Raw genomic sequence first — 27685 nt, forward strand, 5'->3', positions numbered from 1 at the left:
GGGGGGGGGCGGGGTCCTAGCGGGGGGTTAGGTGCTGATGGTGTCGTGCGGGCCGGGGGGCATGGGGGCGGGGGGGGGGGGCTGACAGAGCAGAGGCTCATGGAGGGCCAGCCCGGTGCCTCCCCCCACCTCCACAGCACAAACAGCATCCTGGGGCAGGTGTCTATGGTTTGCGGCCCGTATGACAGCATCAGCACCTAATCCGCAGCTAGGACACACCTTGTTCACGCATCCTCACGCAGCCGTTCATTTTGAGCACCGCAGCCTGGATCCGTGCCAGCTCACCTGTCAGCACGAGCCGTCGATCCTCCGCAGCGGCTGGATGTGGCAGCCTCCTCCAGGAGCCGGGGTGTTTGGTGAAATCTTTTATTTCCAGACCACCACACGGCTCCGCTCCTCCTTGTTTCAAGTACACAGCTCGCCGTTGCCATGCGGACGAAAACCACCAATCAGCTGGAGCGCTGACACCCAGTGGCCACACCTGAACACCACACTGTGGCAACTTTGAAAAAGACAATTCGATTCAGTTCATTTGTATCGTGCCAATTCACATTGCTCAACATAGAGCCTATAATGCCAGTTAGTAAACGGGGCGACAGTGGAAAGGAATGACTCCCTTTCAACAGGAAGAAAGAACCTGTTTCAGGATGGGCGGCCATCTGCTGCAACCAGCTGTGGTTTGAGAAGATGTGGACGCAGACGAACACAGTGGGTCAAGGCATAGTTTCCATGGGAAGATTGGAACACATAGAAGTAATCACAAATACAAACAAGAACAGTAGAGAGGGGAAATGTGGTCAATTTGTTCTCCAGCAGTGAAGGGATAGTCCAAGAAACCCAAATCAACCCCAACTATAGGATTTCTTGAAAGTCTTAAGCCTATTAAAAGTAGACTGAGTGTCAGCCTCACAGACTGAAAGAGGTAGTTGGTCCCACAAGAATGGAGGCTGAAGCTAAAAACTCTGCCTCCCATTTAATTTAGAAACTCTAGGAACGACGAGTAAACCTACAGTCTGAGAGCAAAGTGTTATGTCTGGAAAATATGTAGCAATAAGATATTCAATGTAAAATGGAGCTTTGTTGTTAAGAGCTTTGTATGTTAGGAATAATTTCAATTCTAAATTTGTCAGAGAGCGAATGGAGAGAAATGTGATCTCGTCTAACCAGACTACGTGAAATGCAGGCATATGGAGTATACGCACTAGAAAAGCTTAAGAATTTTAGTATACCCACTTAAAAGTGCCCAATGATGCATGCCATATCATTGGGCACGTGTCATTGATACATTAAACGACAGTTAAATGCTTCCGTAACAATCTATCGATATGCAGCGTTTGTTTATTACGTTCGCTCATAAGGGAATTATTGTATAATTAATACTTGTGTACTTACTACTTATTACTTGAACATGTTTTGCTTTGATACAGTTTTATAAATTCTATAACATGTTTCTAATACAAAGCCAACTGTTGTACAAAGTTTGTTGTTCATTAATTCAAATATACAGTAAGCATGAGAGAAATCTGGAAATGTTCAATACGCTTAAAAATCAACATAACTTGACGATTACATTGTACTAATCACTGTACTTTGGTTTCTAAGCACAGTATACAGATCAATCGCAGTAAAGTTATTTTTACGTTGGACATTCGCGCTTCAGCAGTGTCCATCGTCCAATGTGAAACTAACTTTACCACAGTATACCCACTACAAAAATGTAGACCACACCACTGCTTCTAACTAATCAGAACTCAGCAGCAGTTTGGATCAGCTGATGAGTTTTTAAAAAGCATCACTTTTGGACAACGTGTTTCTAATTTTAGTGATTTACGTAGGTGAAGGAAAGTGGTTTTGGTATATTTTTATTAATGTGGGGGTTAAAAGACACATCCTGATGAAAAATAACACCAAGGTTTTTAACTTTAGAGCTGGAGGTCAAATGAATGTCATCCAGAGGAAGTGAAAGGCTGCAAAGTTTAAGACACTCCGGTCCAAAAATCACAGCCTCTGTCTTGTCTGAGTTTAAAAGGAGAAAATTAGGATTCATCCAGTTTTTTAATGTCTCTAAAACCAGATGTAATCTAAGAAACTGATTGAATTTATAATTTTTTTTGTGGATCAATACAACAGTGTCATCAGCATAACAATAATTTATCCCATGCTTTAACTAATGTACAATTACTTTTGACTTGCAAATAATTGTAATTTTAGCAAACGGAACTCGAAAATAAATTTGTATTTATAACCAAAATATAGATGTTTATTGTTATAATCACTTATTTTTTAAACAAAGTATGCTAATGGATGCTAGTTTGGTAAATTATAGTGCCTCTTTAGAATAAAGCAGCACCAGTATTTCAATTGAGAGTTAGTGATAGCCAGTTAAACATTTTTAATTCCTAGAATTTGCAAACAAATCATTGTGCTCAATTTTAAGAATGTCTTTAAAGTTGGTGGAAAACATGAATTTGCTTTGAGTACGTACAAAACTAAATGAGCCTAAAAGACCCAGTTTCTTACAAAGTTAGATTTTTTTCTTTGAAACAATTCATATGAATTTCTTTAGCAACTTTAAGACATTTGGGCAATCAGGGACAATTTCTAATAAAGTTTCAAATTTTCTCCATCACTTTTAGGCTGTAATAAAACTCCAACAGATAATAATGTAATCATGTTCGCCTCAAATATAATTAGCTTAAAGGGAAACACAAACACTGAAGCCATGCTTTCATTTAATCAATGCAAAAACAAAAATAAAACCAATTGTTCTGCAGGATGTTGGATGACAGCACATCATTTGACAAACAAAAGTATCATAGTAAAGAGAAAGCTCACAAGCACAATATACAGTATTATTACACTTTGAATTATTATTTACCTTTTACTTTGACCTTAAACAGCCAAACAGTGAACAGAGCTTCCTGTAGACAATACTATGTCAATCTGATGACATTTTTAAAGACATCCTCCTTCGTGGTCATAAATATTCCCCCTAACAAAATAATAAAGCACCACGTTATCAGATTTAGTTGGTCAAAATCACACATGGTGTTCATTTGACATTTTGTAGCAAAAGTAACAACACCGAAACCAATCTGTACCCGTATGCAGCAGCTAGGATCCACATCCCTTAATTGACCTTGCAATTTTATGCACATCTCCATTAATAAAATAAATAAAAAACCTTATATAAAAATCACCATAATACTATTTAGGACCAGTTCTGTCACTTGCGTGTGCAATAAGAGCAACAGATGCAGACAAGTGGCAACATTTATGTCCATGTGTATTATTTTTATGATGCCTAATTAATCATTTCAAAATAAAACAATCAATCTGAAATCTCTATGCTCTATGTTTACAGTTTGTTGCTTTGTGGAAGTGCCATTACATCTTCACATTGCAAATTCTGAGTGGAATTCAATTAGAAGTTATAAGCAAAACTTCATAGGTGTCTGCATTACTTGAATTTCAGTCAGTTTCACCCGCAGGTAAAAAAAAAAATGATTGTACAATATCTGTATTTACTGCAAAGACCCTATAGGATGCTGTCAGCAGCATCTTTTAATAAATAAATCAACACTGAGGTGTTTTTTGTTCACAAACCTGCTGTGAAACAGCTGCCAAAACACTGATTCTCAACCTTTTTGGCTGAATCGTCCCCAACAAACCTACGAACGCTACGTCTAAATGATGATTTAACCTAAATGTAGAACTTGTACACTCAGAAAACAACATTTGAACTAGAATTACAAAAACAACAGTGTCTGTACATTAAACGTCCATCGTTGGCGCGCTGTTCCTTATGGCATCGCTCGTCTGCGTTCTTCGAGGTCACCTCGTCAAATTTTTCTGAAAAAGCTGAAACCGCTTGGCTTTGTTGAGCTGAGCACACGTGTATTGTGTGGCTAATACTAGCTGTATGCAATTCTTTTTTGGCCCTTTGGAGTTTTACGTACCTTAGTATACAAACACTTTTACCCACATAAATCAAGACAAAACTGTATCCTGTCAATTACAAAAAGCTTCTGCTTTACAATCACTTCATGGCACTCATACACAAAAATAAAATGTGCATAAGGCTGTACAGCAATCAGCAAGATAATACAAACAAACAAACAAAAAAAACAATGCATGATCTTAAAACATTCAGTGCTTCAGTGTAGTGGGTAAAATAAGCTAGCATTCATACTGTCTTCTTTTGACGTTTGGCACAACAAAAACAGAAAAGCACACTCACACACGTGTCTTTTAAACTGACTAAATCCGTAAAAACACATGAATGCATCATTTCGACAAGTGTTTTACATTCCAGTTGCTCATATATTTTTTTTAAAGTCCTGTCACATCCAGGTTTTAATATGAAGGATAACAAGGGCAGGAATGCCGTGAGGAGAAATTAAGATTAAAAAGACAAATATGCATTCATCAAAACTGGCATTGCAGGTGTTTGAATCTTTATGAGTATGTACAGTGGAGTGCAAACTGAGATGAATATTTTCATATTATGGGGTACTGAGTTCCATTAGGACTGCACAGGCACTACTTTTTTAGGGGTGGCTGGCTTCTTGGTTTGCCAGAGGTGGTTGTGGATCGTCACGGCATCGACGCTGGCCGACATGGTTTTAGCAGGGATCTGACTGAACTGCTTCTTGTCCGAGTTGTACTTGTAGAGTCCGTCTATCATCTTGCGTGTGACGCTCTTGGGGCCGATGCCTGTCAGCCTGCTGATCTGCTCTGTCTCGGGGTAGTAGGTGTAGAGAGATCGAAACTGGCAACCAGAATCCCGGAACAAAACCAAGAAGTTGTTGGCCTCTGATTTTTCCATTTCCTATTGAGATCAAAGTAGCAAAGCTCATTTAGAATCAGTACATATACTTTACTCCAAGAACTATGCATGGTTTTATTTCTGCATGTTTATTTTGAAGCATTTCAGACTTATACTTATTGTTATATTTGACAAAATACTCAGACAGAGCAGCCATTTCTCATCAGGGTATAAACCAGTACAGAACAGGCTGTTACCTCCAGGATCTTGTTCTTTTGTCCCTCATTGACCTTGCCTGCGAGGCAACAATGGGCCAGAGCATTCTGGATAATATGTTTGTTAGATTTGGCACTGGGCTCCTTGTACAGCCTTGGTCCTGAAAAAAAAAAAAAAAAAAAAGAGATCAGAAAACATTAGGAGGAGACTGTTGCCGTAGCAACCATTCCAGTTAGGTCACAGACCAGACCCGCCTCCATATTTTTACCCTTTTGTGATAAATAATGTATTACTTTGTTAGACAAAAGGATATGAGCCACAAAATCACGTGGAATACAAATGATTTGTGCGTTCCAGAAGATTTGCATCAAGTTCACCCACCAGTATACTCTGTGTTGGATGTAACAGACGAGGTGGTGGATGCGTTTTCCCAGTCTTTTTCTCCATTCCTGCTGCTGCAGCGACTCGGCGACAGGAAGCCATCTGCAGAATCTGGCCTAAAGCAGGAATACACACACGGACTGAGTCTTAGATCACTTGTCTAAATTCTGAACGCTCAGCAAATTCAGTAAAAAAAAAAAAAAGAAAACAGGGTTCAGTTTGGTCATCAAAAGCAGAGAGTTGATGTTTTTGCAGAAACCGGTGAAGCAGCAAAGCTTGCAAGCATACACAGGGGGGTGCAGTGTGGTGTGTTCAAGGTCCAGAAACAAGGTTGACTGGACAGTGAAGCATTCGGCTTTTATGCTCTAACTGGAAGGACGTTTTTCTTAAAACAAAAGCAGCTTTACGAAAAAGTAATAGTTTAAACTTTGAAAGAACATCAGTTCTGTTATTACTACAGAAATTATATCACAGCACTTGAACTCGATAAATAAAAATATCTAAGAAAGGCAGTCATACAATTAGAGCAACCAAAGCCAAACTTAGCTCAGATCAGTTAGTGCCTTTTTCAAACGGCCAGCATTAACAAGTCACTGCAGCTGTGCTTTTTGCAAGTATATGCAAATAAATCAGAGTAACGACTTGGTAATGTGGCATTTTGTGCAGGGTGAAATTCTACAAAGCAGGTTTGTGATGTGGTTTTAAAAATAGTTTATTTTACATAACTAAGTTGTAAAAAAAAGAAAAAAAGAAAAAGCAAACGTAACTTGGTAGAGCAGAGGGGTGAGTAGGAGAAAAAGCAAAGTCGTTCTTAAAACTTATGCTGTAGCTCAGCCTTAATAGCTTCACAGCTTACGTGCATTTCAAACTGTTCTAAAATTTCACATTAGCTAGGAGTGTTCTTTAAATCAGCTGTGGGTTTTTGTACATGGTTCCATTGCACTCAGTCAAACCATAATAAAAACTCATAGCGGGGGGACAGTGCAGGATTAGTTTCTGTGCAGCATGAAGTGCCTTAAAAACAACTGACAAAGTAACTAACCTTCTTTTTCTCAGTTTAGGAGAGCTCAGAAAGTAGAAGAGCCTGCTAGAGGCTAAACTAGAACTCCTAAAATGAATAAGCAGGAGGAATGGAGTTAAAAAAAAAAAAAAGGAAAACTGGAAAACGTTAGATCTAAGAGGCAGCCAAAGTATCACCAAGTTATTCATAAAAAAACATCCAGTCTTACATGTTTAGGATGTATTTGAAGCTCTCTGATGTTCTCAGTGTGTTTTTACTTTATTTGGTGTGCAAATGCTCATTTACAGTGGTTTAGTAGCTGTAATCCTTGAGCAGATGATTCATGTTTCAACATTTAATAATTACAGTTCCAGCTGCACTGTACTTAGCAAAAACTTCAAGTTTTCAAGTTGTTTGTTCTCCTTTACAATAAAGCTTCATAAGTGATATTGAGTCTACCCCAAAAGTTTGACATTTATTTCATACTTGGCACGTTTCACCATCACTTAGACTTGTGAAAGCTTCTTACCTTGGTGCCCTCTTCTCGGTGTGAACGCTGTCGCTGTCGCCCAGGTTGAGGGAAGCAAGGGACAAGCTGGAGACTGAAAAGACACGTTGCCGTGAACCTTGATGTGAGACAACAACATGTGGCGTGACACAATTACACACACTCCACAAATGGAAAAACAAAACAAAAAAACTTTCCTCTTTTTTGTACGACAGAGCAATGCAGTTTTTCTGATATGACCATATTGAACATACGTGACAACCTACAACACTTAGATATTTACAAGTTAAATTTCTGAAAACACAATTTGCTTTAAGTCAGAAACATTTCTCCTTCATTATGTCAGTGTGCTAAGCTGTGAACTCTGGTTAGTTACAATAATGTTGCTTATTATTAATAATTTATAATTGTTTTATTGTTGTTTAATAATATGCTCAGAATTAGTATGTTTTTAAATAAATTACAATAAAACGAGAGAAACTTGTATTATTGGATGCTGTGGGGCTGAGAAGATGCAGGATGATGATTTGACAATGTGACTTCCATGAGTGACAGCTGTCTCCATGGTTACCTGTGGTGGCTCTGACAGGGGTCTTTGGGGAGTCTATGCTGTCACGATGGATAGACTTGGGTCGGGTCCGCCTCTGCTTGGCTCCCCCGGCTGCTCTCGGCTTGATGATTGTGTCCATGTCCTCCATCAGCTTCAGCTGCTTTCTCCTGAGGTACTCTTGCTTGATGAACTCCTTCCTGGCCTTGTCCTCCTCCTTCCTGACACGCTCCTCATCTGCCTTCAATCTGAACACATGTAGGGATGGAAAGAGCCATGGAGGAACAAGAAGCTTTGGGGGGTTTGGTTGTTGGATTTTGAGGAATGTAGTAAAATACCCTAAAAGTAAGATTTTAATCAAATTTTCAACTGAACTATATTATTGTGAAACTTACACGGAAAAAGTAAGAGTAAAAAAAAAAAAACAGTAAAGTTGATGAATAACTTTAGGGACTATCACACAATAGAAAAGGAACGAAATCTGCTTACCGAGCTTCCTCTTTCTTTTGCTCCAGCTCAACTTCCTGCTGCACCTTCCTCAGCTGGCTCTCTTTTTCTCTTCTCATCCTTTTCTCCAGCAGAGCAGCCCTCTTCTGTGCCATGTTCTCCTCTGCCTTTCCATCCTCCTGATGAAAACCAAAAGCATCAGTCATCAGCATCATGTTCTACAGGGGCGGCAACCTGGGTAACATTAGATGACTAATAAATTAATGATTTCTTTACTTAGTCTTTAATTAAATTTGTCTATTATTGTGAAAAGACTGTTTATGAGGGCAAAATGTGGTAAAACTCTGTTTTATGGAAAATAAAAGGTTTTCAGAGGCATAAAATTTGTATTTACCATGACATTCACCCGTGTTAAAAACATCAACAACTAGATTTTTCTTAAAAAGTTGTATTTAAATTATAAACATTTACATGCCCACATATCTATATTTAAATAACTATCACATATGACATTACAAGATTGGAATATTTTAACTAAATGAGGTCAGACCTACCGTAATAAAACAAATAAAAAATAAGTGAAATCAGATAAATGAATTCACAATTTAATCATTACAAAACATAGTTCATTACATTTAAACTCATTGTCCAATTTTAAAAAGACTGATTAAGTCCAACGTTTTCTTAAAGTTAACATTTGCTTGAAATCTTATATTAAAGCCAACCCTTCTCCAACGCTACATGTCCACAGCTGAGCCTGAATTATTCACAGCAGCCCCATTTCTCTGACCTACATCAAAGCCCAGACAGCAGCGAACAACTGTTCTATACACTAAAAAAGGGATAAGGATGCTGTCTTCAGCCCACATGTTTCCTGGATCATTAATAATCTGATGTGAAGAACAAGATTATTTCCAAAAGAAAGCAAACCTGGTAGTCCTGGTGCAAAAAACATAACTTTTTACTCTCAACACTACATTTAAAGGTCGCCAGAGATGTGCATAGTTGTAACCTAGCCTCTGTATGATATATGAACTACTACTATTTACTACTTCTGTATGAAGTAGTAAGTAGTAGTTTAATTTAGCATTTACATATACAGTATATATTAAGGCGTTGTAAACCCTTCCCACACTCTTGCAATATTCTGAACAATGTTTCTATACTCTAAACGCTCTAAAAGAACACATAGTGTCATGATTTCAGCTCCCTGCCTCCGCTGCTCTCTGCCACCTGCAAGCACTCTCGGCCACGCCCACTTCTCCGCTTTGCACAGAGATCAGCTGCAGGAGGAAGCTTACCCTGCAGTATGGACTGCACAGAGATGCAGAAGGTGCTAAATAATTTAAAATAATCTATTTAAAATAAAAATTCCATGCCGTTCATGCAGCTCATCCATCAATCAACCAATTGTGTGTCATGTCCAATCTTATTTTGAAAAAATGCGATAGAGCGAGTCCGCGAAAAACGAACCGCGAAGTAGTGAGGGACTACTGTATACCTTAAACTTAAGTCACTTCACTCACTTTTTGCCCATTACACATTCTTGCTTTGTGTGTAATTGTTGATATTAGTGATACAAATTAAACAAATTGTTATATTTTAAGACTTATAGAAATTACCTTGAAGAAGAAACCATGACAGATCCTTTGTTCTTCATCAAAGTTCTCCGTATTGCCCTGCTCCACCTCCAAACCATCATCGATCGTCAGATCTTCTAGTGGCTTTACAACTGACAAAGGAACCTCAATCAGACTGCTCTTGGCTTGGACAGAGGGTTCTAGTTTGGAAAGTATCTTGGTGGGTGTCAGTGTGAAGGTCTCTACTACAGGGTGAGACAGAACCTCCGGGAACGACGCCTCTATTGTAGGTTTTAGTTCTATAAATGGCTTCTGAACTCTGTTGTTCTGTTCAACTGTTTCTATGCCCCAAGTCTTTAAAAGACCGAGATCCTCTGTTTCTTGGACATTTGCATCCACTTCAGTTCTTTCTTCTTTGAGCTGCCAATGGGGGGAACTAGGGGGTGATATGGCTGCAGATGTACCCACCAGGTCTCTCTCTGGGGACACGAGTGACTCGGTCTCTTTGTTATTATCCCCATCTGGAGCTACTCCCTCAGTACTGGCAGCTGCTGGCTTCTCCCCCATGTAGATAAAAGCGCTTACCAAAGGTTGACAAGGAGAAAATCGCCGTAGTCTTGGGATGCTGTCAACAGACTGTGGAGCTTTTAAGACTCGACTGTATGGGGCCAACTTGAGCTCAGTGGGACGAGCGGTGCGAGGATTCCGTGAGTGGAAAGAGGCAGATTTGCGTTTGATGCTGGTTGGAGAGCGACGGGTGGAACAAGGTGAGTCTGCAGGAGAAGAGGGACCTGAAGATCGAGTGACAGCTCGAGTGTGTTTTTGTGGCGAGGGGTTTGTATGGGGAGAGGGGATGACCCACGCCTGCTGATGCTGTTGTTCCCTCATGGCCATGATCACTTCCTGCTGTTGAGATAATCGCTGCATCTCTGCTTGAAGGAAAGCTAAAGAATGGTTGAGCTTTTCAATAGAGCGGGTATATTCTGTGAGATCCAGTTCTGTCAGCTGAGCATGACTTTGCCCACCTTCCTCACCAGCACCCGGTAGCTTTTTCCAACAAGTGGTTGTACTGCTTTGCTCAGCTCCATCAGGTGTGTCTGCCTTGCTTCTACCAAATTTAACTGTTGTGCTTTCTGACTTTCCTTCTCCATCAGTCTTCTCAACATCCTCCCCACTAGCAGCCCCATCAGCTTTTCTCTTTACCACATTCAGGAAAGCTGAGTGGCCCATCTTTTGTCGATGCCTTGTAAAAGCAGCTTCCACTTTCTTCTTCTGTGCTTCAATGGCTTTCCTTTTCTCCTCAAGCCTCAGCTTCAGCTGCACCATTTCTGTAGCCATGACCTGAGCAGGGTCATTGGGTGGAAGCTGCACAGATTTGGGGGATGCCTGAACATTTGCGGGTGGTGTATTTTGTTGATGAATGGGGCTGTGCTCGGGGGTTGGTGCCCAGGAGACAGATAATGGAAGGCAGAACTCAGACCCTTCTGGAGTTGTCTTCATGGAGCTACTGCTGCCTCTGCCTGAATCGGCTGCTGATGGACTGAGCTTCCTCGTCTTCTGTTCAGCAAAGCTGGTCATTTTCACTCCACATGGGGATTTGCTCAGACTGTTAGCACTGGGACTTGGCGTGTCCACATCCAGTTCCATGTTCACAGAGCAGTCTTTAAGAGAGGAGTCTTCATCCAGCATGTCCTCTGTTCGGATGTGGACACCAGTGTCAACCTCTGTGGTGTCTGTAGTGCTCAAAAGTTCTTTAGAGTCCAGCTCTGACACTGGGTCCAATCTGCCAACACCAGCTTCTTGGTTTTGACAGTGCAAGAAGAAACCATTGTTGACGCCCTCTACAGGTGGTCTATTTGGGCTGTGAATAATGTGGAGTGCTTTGTCCATGGAAGAAGCTGAACCTATGACATTTCCATGTCCGTTGGGGTATGGTTGCTTGTTAGTCTCCATACCTGCAAGGATATCTGGGCAGCCTTCCTCCTCAATGCCAACACCCTGACCATTCACTGGCTGGAAGGACAGGTTACGTTTCATTCCACGAGGCATGTGGTGGACCTTGAAACCAGAACCATCGTCAGTGCTTACGGATCTGACCATGCCACGAGTGGAGGAAAACAGGGGCGGAACAGAGTCCTCTTTGTCAAAGGGGATGTCAAATGACACTCCATAAGGCCCAGATCTTAATGGAAAAACAAGACAAAATTATACCTAAATCTGCTATTATTTATTTTGATGAGAGAACAATTATCATATCTTAATCTGTAAACGCCTACATCTCACACATCAACAACATTACCAACCTTTTCTCTTTGGGCCATGTCCCAAGGTTGCCATCAACAAAAGACATTGAGGTTGACCTCTTGATTTCTCCTGGATAACCCCAAAAGTAAAGTGAAAAAAGAACAAAAATGTGATGCAGTTAATCATATTTGAATTTGCATGTAAAAATTATACGCAAATCTAAAACTGCATATTTAAAAAAAAAAAATACTGACCTGAGTTTCGAGGTTGTGGTCGAAGGGGTAAACTGGAAAATGAAAGACAGAAAAGGCATCATAATTGGAATTTATCTTAATACTTTGTTTGAATGTCCACTTACAAGTCCATACGACTTCACAGCGACTGTCTGGAATAACTTACCTGGGTCTTTCAGGACTTGGAGGTCTTTCCATGAAACTTCTCTTAGTTGCCTTGGAGATAGGGATGACTGACACATCCTTTAATACTGATTCTGAAATCACACATCAAAAACAAATTATAAAACCGTGCTTTGACGACAGATCATCATTTAAAATTGTACCATTTATTAATTATACTAGAGAAAATAAACCCATAGGTAACTTTATGGACTGTACTAATCATGATACTCAAAACACAACTTTACCAAACAACATGCACTATTTATTGATTTTGTTTGCATAACTAAAATGTCACTAGTGTGATTTTTGCTATCACAGGGGCTATTCTACTGTATAAGAAGAATTAAACACTTGCCTGTGCCTTCATTGTCCAACATTCTTGGCTTTACAAAAGACGGCTTAACCACCTCCAACCACCAAAACAGCTCTGCCATGAACACTAGGTAGTTACTCTGGGGAAGAGGGCAACAATAAGATTAAAAACATGTAATATTAAATCACTCATGTCAAAAAATAATTTATAGACTTTTCACAGCCTGTCATTTACTTTGGAATAATCATTAAACTGTTACATCTATTATTCCACCAGGTGTCACTGTTGAACCTGACTGAGCAGGTGAGGTGATCGGTGTTAACTATTTTTTTCTGTTTGCATGACAATAACAAATCAAACTAGTCACCTTTAACAGAATGTCTTCAGAGGATTGAGAGCTAAAACCACAGGCAAGCTGTTTATCAGTGTATCCTAAACAAGTTGCTATCATGTCGAAGACATCATTGGTTTTATAGGTGCTCAATCAAACAATCTTTCACCTGTAAAACAATCACAATTGTTTTACTACCAGTGCTGCACAGATTGCTCCTGTGTTAGGTATATTTTATGTTAGAGTTTAGCTTTTTTTTTTATTATTCTGTTATGCAAACCACAACACTACCCAATTCAGACTCCATTTTTTTCCACTTGCTGTGCCACATTGTGACCATTTGTAAATCAGGTCAACAGTGGGAGGTTAAACTCCTGGAGGACATGGCAGTATCAAATCAAATATTTTCTTTTTTTTTGTTTTCTTGTTACAAATCACATAATGTATGAACTATTCTATGTAATGGACGACAATGTAGCTGAATTATGACATTTATAATGCAAATACACCAGCTTATACAATATATACATTTAATTTCTCCTTGTCTGATTTGACAGCATGTTTAAAAATCGATTTTCAATTATTCAAGACAATCCAAGAAAGAAAAAAAAAGCTCTCTGAGAGCACATAATAATTGTGTCAGCACCCTCAAACAAAGCAATGAACAAGTCAATATTTTTTTCCTCAAGAACAGGAAGGCATTTTGTATTTTGGACTAAATTTATTATGGTCTCGTTTCTACTTTATCATATACCAATATAAAATTTTTGATAAATGGTTGTAGATCAGAGTTGAGCATGTGCAAACACATACAAATGCAACGTGAGAACCGTGAATCTGTAATGACCTTGAGGAAACACCCTCTTCCAGCTTTCAGAACAAGGTCCCCAGACAAAGGCAATGCTGCATGGCACACTCCAGAGATACCTGATTCACCTCCTCAGCAACATTTTGCTTCACCAAGCTCACCCCCCCCCCCCCCCACCCCCACCACCACCACACACACACACACACACATATACACTGCAGTCCACACATACACCAGGAGGCACAGAGGCAATTAACACTACTGACACTGGTCTATTGTGGTTGTTACTGCAGCTTTCCTCAGTTTATTCTTGATTCACGTTGCCTTGCTATTGTCCATGCTCATGTGCAGAGCTGCTATAACACATTGTAGATGTGCAAAGCAAAAGAGCACATGAACCAGTAACACAAAACAATGACCAACTTTACATGCAAACTGTACGTAACATAAAAAGGCAACAGTTTTAAGACTCTTAACCACAAAGCATGACTATACCACTCCAAGTCAAACAGTACTGGTTACCTTTGTTGGTTGTTGATAGATCTCCACTTATCCAAACTGCCCAGGCCTGCAATGAACCAAACCTCCCACCATCTGTTCCCTCCTCTTCTACTGACACGCCAGGTGTGCGTTATCGTTTAATACCACCCTTATGCAGGCACACACACACACACACACACACATCTGCTCTCTACATGACTGCCCCGCCTTTCTCCCAATCGACTGGCTTGTCTACTTCTTGACCCTCCAGGTTTGTAGCATTGCCAGATTTTGCTGTTTGGAGATTTGACTCTCGGGATAAAGACAGGAACCTGATTGGTGATTACAGAGGAGAGTCCAGAGTGGAGGGTGATATGGTGGTTGGGGGTGGGTGGCTAATCCACTCTGCAGGGATTGACTTGCCCCTCTGCTACACACAATCATGGTGAAACCTCCAACAATGATGATAGAGGGTAATGCTTGAAGCCATAAAAGTGCCAATAGCATGACTCTGAGCCACACTCTGCAAATAAAATCATTCAGTTCTGCAAAGGAAAGGCCAGACAATGAACATTCAAGGTGGTGGTGGTGGTGGGGCATTAATCCTAAGAGTCACTGGGCCAGGAAGTTGATTAAAGGACCTGGGTCCAGCAGTCAGACAGAATTGCACAAATCTGGAATACCCATTTGTTGATTTTCTGCCAAGTTTCTCTGTCTGCTGTCTACTGAAATAGCTGAGCTTACAGTTCCAAATGTGGCTGCACACCAACACCAAACACCTCATTTTTAAGTTAGGAAACTGTGATGAGATGGTAAAATAACATAAGACTTGCAGCATTTTCTTACTGGTTATCTAAAACAAACAAACAAAAAAAAAACAATCAAATGCTTTATTTTGAATTTTAAATGGAAACATATTAGTAAAAGTTATCTTATATTTATATTAGTCTTTTTTCAAATTTGTGTATTCTGCTTCTTTTCTATCTGTCCGTCCGTCCGTCTATCTATCCATCTATCCATCCATCCAAGTCAGCAGATTGTGTTGAATCTTCACTTCATCGCTGTCTCCCATCCTGAGCAAGAACAATGGCAACAGTGGAAAGGAAAAACTCTCTTTTAACAGGAAGAAACCTCCAGCAGAACCAGGCTCAGGAGGAGCGGCCATCTGCTTCAACCAGCTGGGGTTTGAGAGGACAGGAAGGAGAAAGAGACATCTATGCATAGTCAGACTATAGACAGCTGACAAACTATTAAGAGTCTTCAATTTATGAATCTTTGTCACAAGCTTGCTAGTAAAATGAATCCTGTAGGTTGATTTATTTTCTTTGGAGCCACAGATGCTTTTTTAAATTTGAATTAATTAAATGTAGAGTCATTGAATGGGAGTAGGTTGACATGATTTACTTGCTGATGCCCATTAGGAAAGAACGGCCTTAAGTAATGTACATAATAAATGTTTTTTGGGGGGGTTGGGTCTGAAGGCTAATGCATTGTGTCATTGAATAAGATGAACATGATGAGTGATCAAGTCTTTTCTAAACAAGTAAAACGCTAAGAATAAAAGGAACATGTTTTTATGCAGTATTTTGGTTTGTTTTAAATATATATTCTTCCTATGCTGACTTGTATCTGCCACTTTCAGTTAAGACAAAAATTATCACATTTTTCATTATTTTTTATGAATTTATTTATGCAAAAGAACAAAACAAAACCTCAAACAGATTTTTTTTTGTTAGGTTCATCAAATGTTCAAATTTGTTGCAGTTCTTTGATGTTTTTGACATGCGATGTTTTGGTTGTTGGTCACAAAAAAAAACACATGGTGATCAGAGATTATTACAGGTAATGGTTAGACAATGTAATAGTAAAATAGAGATGCAACATATAAACATTTGAAGAAATAAATTATTGGTAATAATTTGACAGATTAAGATTATCAGGTCTTTACTTTACCTCTATTCAGAATAGAACAACAATTAGATCTGACAGAATTATCCCAGGAGCATTTTCATCTGACTGAGCATGTAATCTTAGTACCAGACTGTGTATTACTGTGGATGTTTAACTAATCTGGATGTCGCCCCTCTTTAGTATCTGCTGCTCAGTTACTTCCATCTTCTTTCCAAACGTTTCACACTCCTGTTTCTTTGCTGTTTCCATTTTCCTCCACATCAGGACCCTCCTCTCGTCTCCTCCCCTGTAATGTCTCTGTTTAATGAGGTCTCTATTAGAGTGATGGGCCACAGCACACAGCCACGGAATGTGTGGCGGACTGGAATGTGGGTCAAGGTTACCGAGTCGAACTGGTTCTGTTTGCAGTTCTGACTTTACCGGCTTCTCTCAGGCATTAAATCTGCACTGCTGGGACAGTTTTACATCTCCAGAAATCAGTGTCAGCAAAATTCTGGCAGCTTCACACAACTGAAGTGAACCTTTTTTTGTGTGTGTGTGTGTGTGTGTGTTTTAGACTGTATAAAACAGGAGATTCACCAGCTAGTGCTAAACTCAAATATAACATGGTCAAACTGTATTTTTCATCTATTCATCTACTGCATCACAGTCCAGTATCTACCATTCTGCTGTGACGTGGCTTAAATACTGCAAACAACTGTTTTACATAGTAAACTTGTATATTTAGGTTGTGCAAAATCTGTTTTTTGTCTCTGTCACTGCACACATTTTCCCCAGGTATCTGACGTGTTTTTTCACTTTAGACTGAGGTTTGTCCTTTCAATGACCTGAATTCTCTGCACACTGAGCATCAGTTGAGTTCTGCATCCAACATGCTGAGCTGACAGCAAACCAGAGTTAGACTTCCATCCAGACACATAATGTACAGTATATGCAACTCTCAGAAAAAAAGCCAGTTATGGACAAAATGCACATGCAGCAGGAGGGGAGGTTACACCAAATCACCAGATCGACAGAAGGACGTTGTGCTTAAGACTAAATGGACAAGATATAACACAATTACGGAGAGCTAGCAAAGGATTAGAAATAACTGGACACTTTTAAAGTCACAGAGAAATCCAATATGTGACATTTTTGTCTACTATGTTGAAAAAGAAAAAGCGTTTGTCAAACTTTATAGGCTAAATATGTTTGTTTTTTTAATTGCTGAAGTAAAAGTAGGACAAGAAGTAAGCTGATTTAAAAACATGAGCTGTTTCTAGGACAAAAACACTCCAGCAGCATTTTACAAGAAAAAAGAAAAATACAAAAAAGGATAAAAATGCATGTATGAATGGAAAAGCAAAACAATGTTCACTGAAGTATGAGCAAAAAAACAACCTCTGCATCTATTATGGGGATAAATGCAAATAAAAGAACATCAGGAACAGAGAAAAAACAAACTGTCAATTTGTTTTGTGAGGTCTATTTTCCACTGCACGACTACACTGGCCTCAAGGTCTACTCACTTCTCTTCATTCAGTCTCTCTGACTGCGTACCACTTATGGGGCTTTTACTCCATTTTGCAGAAAAAAAACTAAATAAAAGGAATATAATCACCAAAATTCACAAGCTTTTTTTTCTTCTTCAAAATCAAAAGGTCTAAATGTGCACAAGTCTACGCAAGTCTCCTGAATCTTTTCAAAAGTAGTAAGTAGTTTGCATATTATGGTAAATCCATGAAGATCTGAGGTGTACCTTGATGGTGGAGGAGGTGTAGAGCATATCCTCCAGGCTGAAGTGGCAGCAGCTGTTCAGGTTGTCTTTACAGAAGTCCTGTATGAGCTGCAGGTTGTAGAGTCGGTCAGCCAGGCTCATGTTCTCCTTCAGACAGATGTCTGAGGGGGCAAAGAGAGCCATCGGGTGTCAGGGTCAGCGTGTTACTTTACAGTTTGCATACTTATCTTAGGGTTTCTTGTTCTCAGTGCTGATGGTGACTGTATTGAAAATGTTGTGACTGAGTTTTTGCCTCCATTATGTTTTCAGATTAGGTAACTAACGTGCATATCTACATAGCTGATGTGCTTGTGTGCATTGGCTTTCCGCTTGAAATGTTTTATCTAAAGGAATTTGATGTGATCATGTTGCAACTGTTTGTGACTGACCTTTGATCTGTTAAGGAAAACATGTCTCTGAAATAGTATATCTTATGACAGTGTTTATCATTCTTCTGGAAGCAAAATCTGAACTAGTTTTTACATAGAAAAATAATGTATAATTAAAAAACCTTTCCCCAGTTTAAGTGAGACAGAACCAGGAGGCTGTTGAGGCTAAAATTATTTTTCCTTCTTTATTTTTTGCATTATCAGCAAGACAAAATAATTGCATATTTATTTGGTTTCTTGCCATAAAGCTCTTCCCTTTTTTTTTTTTCATTGTTTAAATGCTCAAAGACCAGCTCACCCAGTACAGTATTTGTTTGCTTTCTTACCATCCAGCGGTAGAACCTGAGGGCAGTAGAAGTGCAGCAATGCACCCAGCGCCGAGCCGTCTGCGCAGTCTTTCAGCAGGTTGTCCACTGGGGGAATCCAGGGGGTCGGCTGGGTGGAGGCCTGCTCTTTACGATATCGAGCCTGTGTGACAGAAAACAATGAACCTAAATATGTTGTGAAGAATTACGCTGCCTGCATCTGCAGTCTCTGTTGGACCAGACTTATCCTGACGTTTCTTTTAATCATTCACTAAAATAGCTGAAAACTAAGCATGCTTAATGGGGCGACCCGAACAGCTGTGAGTACACTAGATCTGTAAAGAAGTGACAAACACAGAAAACAGCGTGGATTCACAAGATTTAGTCATGGTGATCAGATGGCTCAGGAGCCTGGCAGTTAATTGAACTGCAGAAAAAGGAATAACAATAAAATTATAGATATAAGCATGAACAGTGGCTGACTATTCAGCCTTTGTAACAGAAAGAATAAAATAATATCTTCCTAAGCCGGTCAAAGAAGGTTCAGCAGGTTCAACTTTAACATATATATTTTTTTAGTTTTACACAACTAAACCCAACAATTATTGAAGTAAAATGGAAAATAATAAAAAGATTTAAGTACTATTTTATTGTACATGAAGACAAATTACTATACCACTGAGATACTGTTAATAAAATAAGTGAAAAGGGAATAAAACCATGTTTATGATGGTGTCAAGTCACAGGTTGACAACAAAAGCCTATAAAACAGTGATAATCCAACTTAAAAAAAAAGGTATGGGGAGGGAGAAGCACCACAATGAGCACAGAAGAAAAACACACAGATTAGTTGACTTACAGGTACAAGCTTCATATACCACTTGGTTGGAGACTGCAGCAGCACAGCACAGGGGAAAAGACACAACAAAGAAATGTGTTTCAGTGAGATTAGTTAGAAAATGATTAGTATTGAAAAGAAAAGCACAATAACTGCAATACAAAAAAATGAAGGAAAACTAACAAACATAAATAAGTCTCATCTGAGTGTGAATGAAATCCTCATTTAGAATCAGAATCATAATTTATTGTCATTGCACAGAAGTACAATGAAATTACATTTCAGTACTGCCCGTCCAAAGAAACAAAAATACAAAGATGGGTAGATGGGGTGCCTGAAGCTGCAGCCTCATGGGAGGCGCTGCCCTTTTTGTTATATAAAGAAAAGGGAAACACAAGGAAAGAGGAGATTAAAAAAAAAAAATCTCAAACTGTGTCCATAACGGGACAGGACACAGTGTGAAGTTGCACAAAGACCTCAGAACAAAAAAAGCAACATACAGATGACATACGACATATGCATGTGGAGTGGTGGTGGTGGGGGGTCTAGCACAGGCTGCCCAAGTGAGCGACACAGCCACCTGGCACCTTCATATTTAACGTAGACTACTGCGCCTGGGGGGCAAAAGGAGGGAGGCCAGTGAAGGAGCTGAGTTTGAGGGGAGTAAGTCTGTTAACAATATCATAGCCCCCCTCAGTCATAGTCCTGATAAGTGATGGTGCAATGTTTATCAGAGCTCTGACACAGGTCCACAGATGTCCTCGGGAAAGGGAACGGGTAGGGGGGAGTAGAGCATCTTGTTTACTTAACATCCAGGAAAATTTGAGATAGTCAGCCTTCCAAGGCTGACACGGGGGAGCCAGATTCAGATAACAACAGTTGTTTTGGCTCAGGGTGATGTTGCTAATTTCCGTCTGCCTTACAGTCTCACTGGTACGTCTCAATGGCAACTCCAAATAGCCAAATTTGTGGTCAACTCTGCCGAACCAAGCTTGCAAACTTCTTGAAGATCAATTCATTCCTGCCAGCAAGATTCAGGAGCTGCAAGTAGCCTGCGATTCTCAAGAAATGCGTCCAGCTTACAGTTCAGCTCACACAGCATTTGAATCTGAGCGTTCACAGCACGACACATCCCCTCGCCAGGCAGCTTCACAATGGCCAGAACAGCTGCCGACGTTTTCTGAATTTGTTGATATGCCAGGTAACCACCAACTCCAAAAATCAGAAATCCTGTTTTCATAAATCCAATTATGTACACATCTTCAACATCCTCGACCAACAATATGGACAGGCACACAATCTTCCACTGCTCCCAGGAATACATCATGTAGCCGGCTGCAAGTGTCCCATCAGGGCAGGAGGGCTCTCCTTTACCCTGTCTTCTCGTCAAGAAAATTTGATCAATTGCACTGAGAGACCAGCTGACCAGATCCACGATTTACAATTTGGAAGATATGCAAAGACAGTCTCCAAAAGGTTCACAGGACAAAGAGCAGAAGCAGGGGAAGGAGCAGGAGGAGAAAAAGCATTCGCCTTCACCGAGAGCAAGAAGGAAAGAAAAACACTTGAACTGAGTTTGTTGTGATTTGGTTTTAGATGTTTAAATTAGACTTTTATTCATTGTATGTCTTCAGAATGTTCAAGTGTGGCCATGCAACTTAGAAGAATTTATCTTTATGTGAAAATAGTGGTCTTCAACTTTCCAGTGTCTTTTATTTTACCCAAAAGTTGGTATGTGAATAAAGGGACGTATTTAATGTATTCTAAAATGTATAAATGAAGGTAATATTTGCATGACATGTACATGTTGTTATCCTCCACTGGTTTTGTACTAAGTCATTTGATTAGTTTTGTTACAAAGCTATTCTTTATTTATACAGCACCTTTCAAACAGTAACACATCAGAGTAACCTCAGATTCTGTATTTGTCTGCTTTTTATTGCTATTCTGTTTTCTTTAGCTCTTAATTGGAAAAAAGTCTACTTTGACTTTTACGTATGTGAGCTGACAAACTAATTTTCATTCAAGAGCTATTAAAGTCATTTTGAATTTCAAAGTCAAACAGCCCGAGTTCATTATGAGAACAACAACAACAACAACAACCACAAAGAACAGAACATCCAGTTGTTCTCTGCCAAGTTACCAAAAACCTGTCAAGATGAAAGAATAATCCAAAAAGTATTTTCAGAGCAAACGGTAACGCGCTACCGAACTGTCAACTGTCCACTGACAACGAGCTGCTTCCAGAAGAAGATTGCCTCGGTTAACAACTAATTCCTTTTTTACCTAAAGGCATCAAAGACCCAAACTGTACGTGTCATCCAAAGTGGCTGACAGGTCCTCAACTTCAAAAGGAAGCAGAGACTCATCAGAAAACACCGCCGCTCTCCAAGAAAGTCTTTGCAATAAACAGAAAGTACAAATGGGAAGAAAAAAAAAATGTAGAGGATTTGGATTCCCCAGGTTTTATTATTGATGGACTTGTCCTGAAAAGTGTTTATGAATGAGCAGAGTTGATCTCATCAGTGGAGCACCTTTAATGTAATCTAATCAACAGTTTAGGAGTTAATCTGTTTATTTACTTGCTGGCGATGCACACAGTGCAACTGTTAACAATTTTAAACCTTCTGTAGGTGAATTCTTGGATTCTTTGGCCACATAATCAAGACAGTTGTGATTTTTCTACTTCACTACATGAAACGAGTGATTGCTTGAGTTATATTCATGTGATTTAATGTTTTCTCAGGACAAAACATTGACACTGATAATGTGTTTGGCACTTCATTTGCCCTGCAGTATTTTCTGGAATATATATGAACTTCTCTGATTGTGACTTGTTGGCAGTGCTCCCAAGTTCTATACTAAAAAGGTCAACATGAACTCTTATGTCTATTATGTCATCCTGACTGAAAACTCCAAAGCCTGCTGCCTTAAAAACGAGGCTGGAGGGAATGAAGACTGTCTGTATCAAAGTGAATGTTTAAGAATTTGGGATAAAAAAGGGCTGAACTGTGGGCCTACCAATCAAACTCCTGGGGAGAGGGAAGGCTCTAATCTGCTGTATTTCCTTACAGCAGAGCACACACATTCTAAGTGTTTATACATGTCCAACCTCCTCTAATCGTTCTCTTTCTACTAAACTGCATCCTCTCATCTGGACTCGTCCTTCTAGCTGCAGCTCAGCTTCAGCGCCTTAAAAGGATTAGTCCCACACCCCCAGTTCCTGTCCTGAAATTGCCTTTGCAGTTCCTTCCTCTTACTCTGCTGCTACCTTCAACCCTACAAATAATGCAGGAGGTTGAGAAAAGGTCACTGTTGTTCTGATGAGCTCTTAGGAAGGTATGTACCGGTATCTCTCTCTGTCTGAGACAGAGGGTGTTTGCATGACTCATACTGCAGACAAACAGCAAAGACAAGAGTGGGGGGAGTGATGAAGGGACAGAGAAATGGAACACAAAGCTGCTAGAGAGCAAACATTTATATTTTATAAGAAATGTGCACATTTTTCTTTATAAAATCAGCCTAAAGTTACATAAACAAAATTCTAGGTGTTTGCTAAGACAAATGGGGAGTGGTGGTGCAGAGGTTAGAGAGGTGGGCCTGTGATCCGAAGATCGCCGGTTCACGCCCCGGCCCCGACAACATCAAAATTGTAGGTGGGGCAGGTGAAGCACCCACACTTGCCCCCATCCTCATTCACCCCTCTCTGGGCCCATGAGCAAGGCCCTTAACTCCCCATCTAAAACCTAAACAGGTCGCTTGAAAATGAGTTCTCGTGGCTCAATGAGACTACCTGTATAAATAAAGGGTAAATGAAAAAAAAAAAGACTGCATGTGATGCTGAGATAACTTAATTATAACATTTAGAAACTGTCTAAACTGTGCAACACAGAGAAGGACTTTATCATTCTTATGTTTACTACTGTATTAAGTCCTATTACGTCAGCTCAAATTATTTTCTCTAATATTCATAAAATGCCACAAACTTACTGTAAATAAAACTATTTCAGCAACTGGAAGTGGACTCACTGATAGACTGGATCTGAAATTGTTAAACTGCAGCATCCAGTGGCTCTCATTACAGTTTAATTGGTTTAAAGTCTGACGTAAGCAACAAAAGCCACTAGATAAAGATACAAACACAAACACAATCACTGAACACACACACACACACACACACACACACACACACACACACACACACACACACACACACACACACACACACACACACAACATAGCATGAGGTTCATAAAGACATTACTGAAAGGCAAACACTTTAGGTAAAATAAGTAAATGGTCTGATGACCATCGATCACATTTTAGACAGAAAAATAATCCAAGATGCCAATATTATTAATTATAATAAGGAGTTTTCATGTTAATAATGAGTTTATTGAGTTAAAAGTGTGTCCTTCTGCATGTTGTCAGGGACAGCGGAAGCACGCAGTGCTGTGTCTGCACACTGACCGGTCACATCAGCATCAAACTTTGTGCAGCCCCAGGACTGGGATGGAAACCACACTAAGTGCAGTTCTTGTTTTCTCAAGACAAAAGACTTGGGATATTAACTTGATAACTACACTTTAAACAGCTCCAAGACAACACGATACAGTGCCGTGTCACAGTGTGTTGCTGGACATTACTAGTCTGAGAAAATTTGGAAAAACAAGAGTATATATGTTCTCCACATAGTTTCCAGTGCAGACATCTTTGTCCCCAATTATAATTGTATATATTTGTTATATTTATCTTTTTCTCTACAGTTATAGACATGCACAAACATAAATATTATACTTTCTTAGGAACAAGGCCAACAACCACTCCTGGACGTTGAGTTTTTAGAGTGCTTGACCTTCAAGGATCAATGAAAAAATAAATAAATGCAGAGAAGTCGCGTAAATCCATTTCTGAAAATCACTGATGGTGCATTATGTAGGGTGAAACAGGAGCAAAGCATGAAGGATAAACATGAAGGTGAGTGAGTCCATGACTGACATTATCCATCAACTCCTCCCCTCCTGCCGCCTCTCTCATGACTTCTCTCTTGTCATGTTAAAGAGAAGCGGCAGAGAATTTTGATCCTTCTTGTTGCGCACTAATAAACACAGCTCGACTGCTAACAAAGACTGAAGCGCATATTTGGTACTTCCACACACAGATGCTTCCAGTGGCAAAACATAATCTAATTTTCATTGCTGCTGAAATATGAATTGTTGAAATAAGAGACTGCAATATCTAAGCAAGGGAGAGCAATAAAGATGGGAACTTCTGCACCACTTAAAGCTAGTTGATGCTGTTCATATAAATTCTCTACGTGTTTCTGAAGCAAAACAGACTTTAAAATTAGCAAAGTTTTGAAGCAACTTTTAGTGAATGGTCAGTTCAAATTTGGCACCAACTAATCCTTCATACATCCTGCTACTCCAGTCAAAACTGCTAGAGTCATGAATCTGATAAACAAAATAACCTGGAATGCTAAAATGCTGCTTGATTAAAAATATTAACCACACACACTTTTACATGAACCATAAAATCTGAGAGTCACTTGAACTTGAACTACAGACTCGTATTCAGACTGCTGTTTAATTTACTGTATTATTTTACATTATTAGTGTTTAAGGTATACTTAGTGTATACATATCTTAGATCCTTATACTTTTTATTTTTATACTTTACATTTTTGCTATTTTTGGGTGCAACTGAGACCTTGAGTACACAATTTCATTCTACCTCATGTACCACATGTGATGCAAATGACAATAAAGAACCTTGAACCATGATTTTATTACTCCTATTTGTGCATTATAGTATTATTAAAGACTAGTATAAGCAAAAGATAAAGTTTAATTTATTTTAGCAGGATTATATCTGAGCACTAACCTGCATCATGAAGGACCACACTCACCCAGTACACACAATTTTTGCCCCGCTCCCCTCAGGCAGGAGGTTGAAGAGCATTAAGTGTAGAACCACTAGACTGAGGAACAGCTTCTACCCTGAAGCTGTTAGACTCATGAATATCTAACCAGGAAAAATGACTGTGAAAATTGCTGTAATGCCACTTGGTTGTTGATATGTGCTGCTGATTATCCATGCTGCTGATCTCATGCTGCTGTATTCATTTGTACCCATCTGCTCACCACAGACTGTTGAATGTTCAGGCTGCTGTTGTTACACCATATTGTTTTACATTATTAGTGCCATTATTAGTGCATTAAAGGTGCCGTTTGGTGTTTATTTGGCGTATATCTTAGTGTATATCTTAGATCCTCATATACTGTTTCTTCTTTGCACTTTATATTTTTGCTATTGTTGGGTGTAACTGGGACCCTGTGTACATACTTTCGTTCCACCTCATGTACCACGTGATGAGAATGGCAATGAAATTGACTTAACTTGATGTTATAACATAGTTCGTTAAGCTTAGATTTAATACGAAGAATTAAAATAAAAAAGTATCCTTAATAACTTTTTTTTTTGCTGAATGAGTATAATTGAGCTAATTTTACAGCACAAAACAACCTAAATCTGTATGATCAGGTACTTACACATAATACAGTAAAGTGACTATTTGCTCAGACGCTACAATTAAACATATTACAAATCCTAATTTCTGTAAGTAACACTAAGTTTAATGTTTACATATTTGTGAATGCATATATGTCCACATGAGCTAGCAAATACCCCATAAGGAGATTTATAACATATGTAAATTAAATGTGGCATTATGTCAGTTAATTTAGTCCCACTAATGTGTTAAGCCATAATTCATCAGATCAAATAATCATTTATTGCAGATGTGATGACAAACAGAGGCTGCAGACAGAGACTACCCCCCCCACCACACACCACACACACACACACCACCACCACCACCACCAAACAAACACACAGGTCGCATCAGGATCTCTTACAGCATTAAAATAAGTGCTGATTAGAACGTCAGATACATAAAAGATGTATGACTGCAGAGTGAACCCTGAATGGGGGGGGGGGGGGGGGGGGTCAACCTGCACTAAATGACTACTTGTTTAATTAAACTGGATAGCACTGAAGTGCTGGTGAAGCCACAGCTGAAGTGAGTGAAGTGGCTCAACTTGTCAGAGTGGATAAATGTTATGATGTTTGTTCAGCCTGTTTGTTTCCTAAATAGAAAAAGAAACTGATTTAAGGTTTGTTCCCGTGTTTGAGTGAAATGATCAACAGTTTGAGGCAAACGTTGCTGAGAAAGCTAGTTCCACATATTATAGTGACACGAGGTCTGGGATGAAAAACTGTCAGTCTAAAAAAAAAAAAAAAAGCTGTGGTAAACCCTTTATGTGGACTTGAGGATTTCGTTTAGCTTCCTTTTTCCTGCCCATCACATTTGTGATGTTTGAAGTGAGTGTAGAATGTGAAATGGTACAGCTGCCAGAGTAGAACAGAAAATGAAAACACCCACCCGAGGACCCCCAGTCTGCTCAGCACTCTGCGTCTCCTTCTTCTTCTGCTCCTGAGCCATGACGTCTTTCAAATATTCATTTATCTGAATGGAAAAACAAACAAACAGTCGGTGCCTAAGTCACATGCAGCAACAGTGACAAATTCATACAGAAACAGATCCATATTTGCACTCATGGCCATCAAGCAAAGGATAACTTCATTCTATAATTAACTTGAAGAAACAGCTACATTTTAATGTAAAACAAAAATCAGTAGGGCCATTACCATAACCAGCTTTCATTTCTTCATATTGCCTTTATTTGTTTCTGTCAATTACTTATCTTTTGAATATAGCATAAAACGACAAGTCAACGACAAAGATTTACATGCAAACAACATCAATTTATCTAAATCCACTCCTTTTCCAATGGAATCAGTGAAATGTTCAACACTGAGTTAATCAGGTTAAGAGCGGTTGTGAAGATGGTGATTTTTGGATGTGAAGCGTTCCAACAAAGGGCCATCTGTCTGTCCAGTATGAGACCATGACCACACCTCCTGCAGGCCTTTGTCTGCTCTGAGTGTGTGAAGCCCAGAGCTCCCACTAGAGGAATGTAAACACACTTGAATTTGTTGTACTGTACATGACGGCAGCCATCTGTGCATGCAGGCCATGTAAAGAACCACTCACATGTGCTGTCAAGGGAATTTAGGTAAAGGTTTATGGATGTTTATCACTAACGTTAAAGTAATGTTACCATGTGTGTGAGGTCAGAGAGTTTCTTTTTCCCGCTCAGAGAAGAGCCTGCAAGTACCTGACGCAGTCTGGAGGAGGAGCTGATAAGGGTGTATTATTAAAAAATAAAAAAAAACACTTCCTGCACTTCATCAGGTGCAGATCTTCGCAACCGGGGCTTAAATGAGACATCTGTGTAAGCCTGTGTGAACTCTGCCCTTGCAAGTAAACTGTGTTATAAAAATCTTCTGTCATGGTGTAAGGGTTTGAATACAGGCTGTACTTTTTAATTTGATTTAGGAAA

At 39.5% G+C, this 27685-nt stretch overlaps 1 protein-coding gene across 1 annotated transcript in view; it reads right to left on the bottom strand.

Moving 5' to 3' along the window:
* Positions 1–4450: 4450 nt before the first annotated feature.
* The window catches only part of camsap2a (calmodulin regulated spectrin-associated protein family, member 2a), a 42817-nt gene continuing 19582 nt past the window's right edge, over positions 4451–27685 (bottom strand). Inside the window, exons 4-18 of the mRNA XM_037698037.1 lie at positions 26665–26748; positions 19242–19274; positions 18404–18545; positions 17671–17810; positions 12445–12541; positions 12091–12181; positions 11946–11977; positions 11751–11820; positions 9490–11629; positions 7910–8046; positions 7444–7668; positions 6895–6996; positions 5366–5481; positions 5026–5144; positions 4451–4831 (exon numbers count right to left, since the gene is read on the bottom strand). Of these exons, the coding sequence (XP_037553965.1) occupies positions 4526–4831; positions 5026–5144; positions 5366–5481; positions 6895–6996; positions 7444–7668; positions 7910–8046; positions 9490–11629; positions 11751–11820; positions 11946–11977; positions 12091–12181; positions 12445–12541; positions 17671–17810; positions 18404–18545; positions 19242–19274; positions 26665–26748 (3834 nt within the window). The 3' untranslated portion in view covers positions 4451–4525. The remainder of the gene's footprint in view (positions 4832–5025; positions 5145–5365; positions 5482–6894; positions 6997–7443; positions 7669–7909; positions 8047–9489; positions 11630–11750; positions 11821–11945; positions 11978–12090; positions 12182–12444; positions 12542–17670; positions 17811–18403; positions 18546–19241; positions 19275–26664; positions 26749–27685) is intronic.

Source organism: Nematolebias whitei, chromosome 3 (genome assembly GCF_014905685.2).
Source record: "Nematolebias whitei isolate Nwh7 chromosome 3, NemWhi1, whole genome shotgun sequence".
NCBI lineage: Eukaryota > Metazoa > Chordata > Actinopteri > Cyprinodontiformes > Rivulidae > Nematolebias > Nematolebias whitei.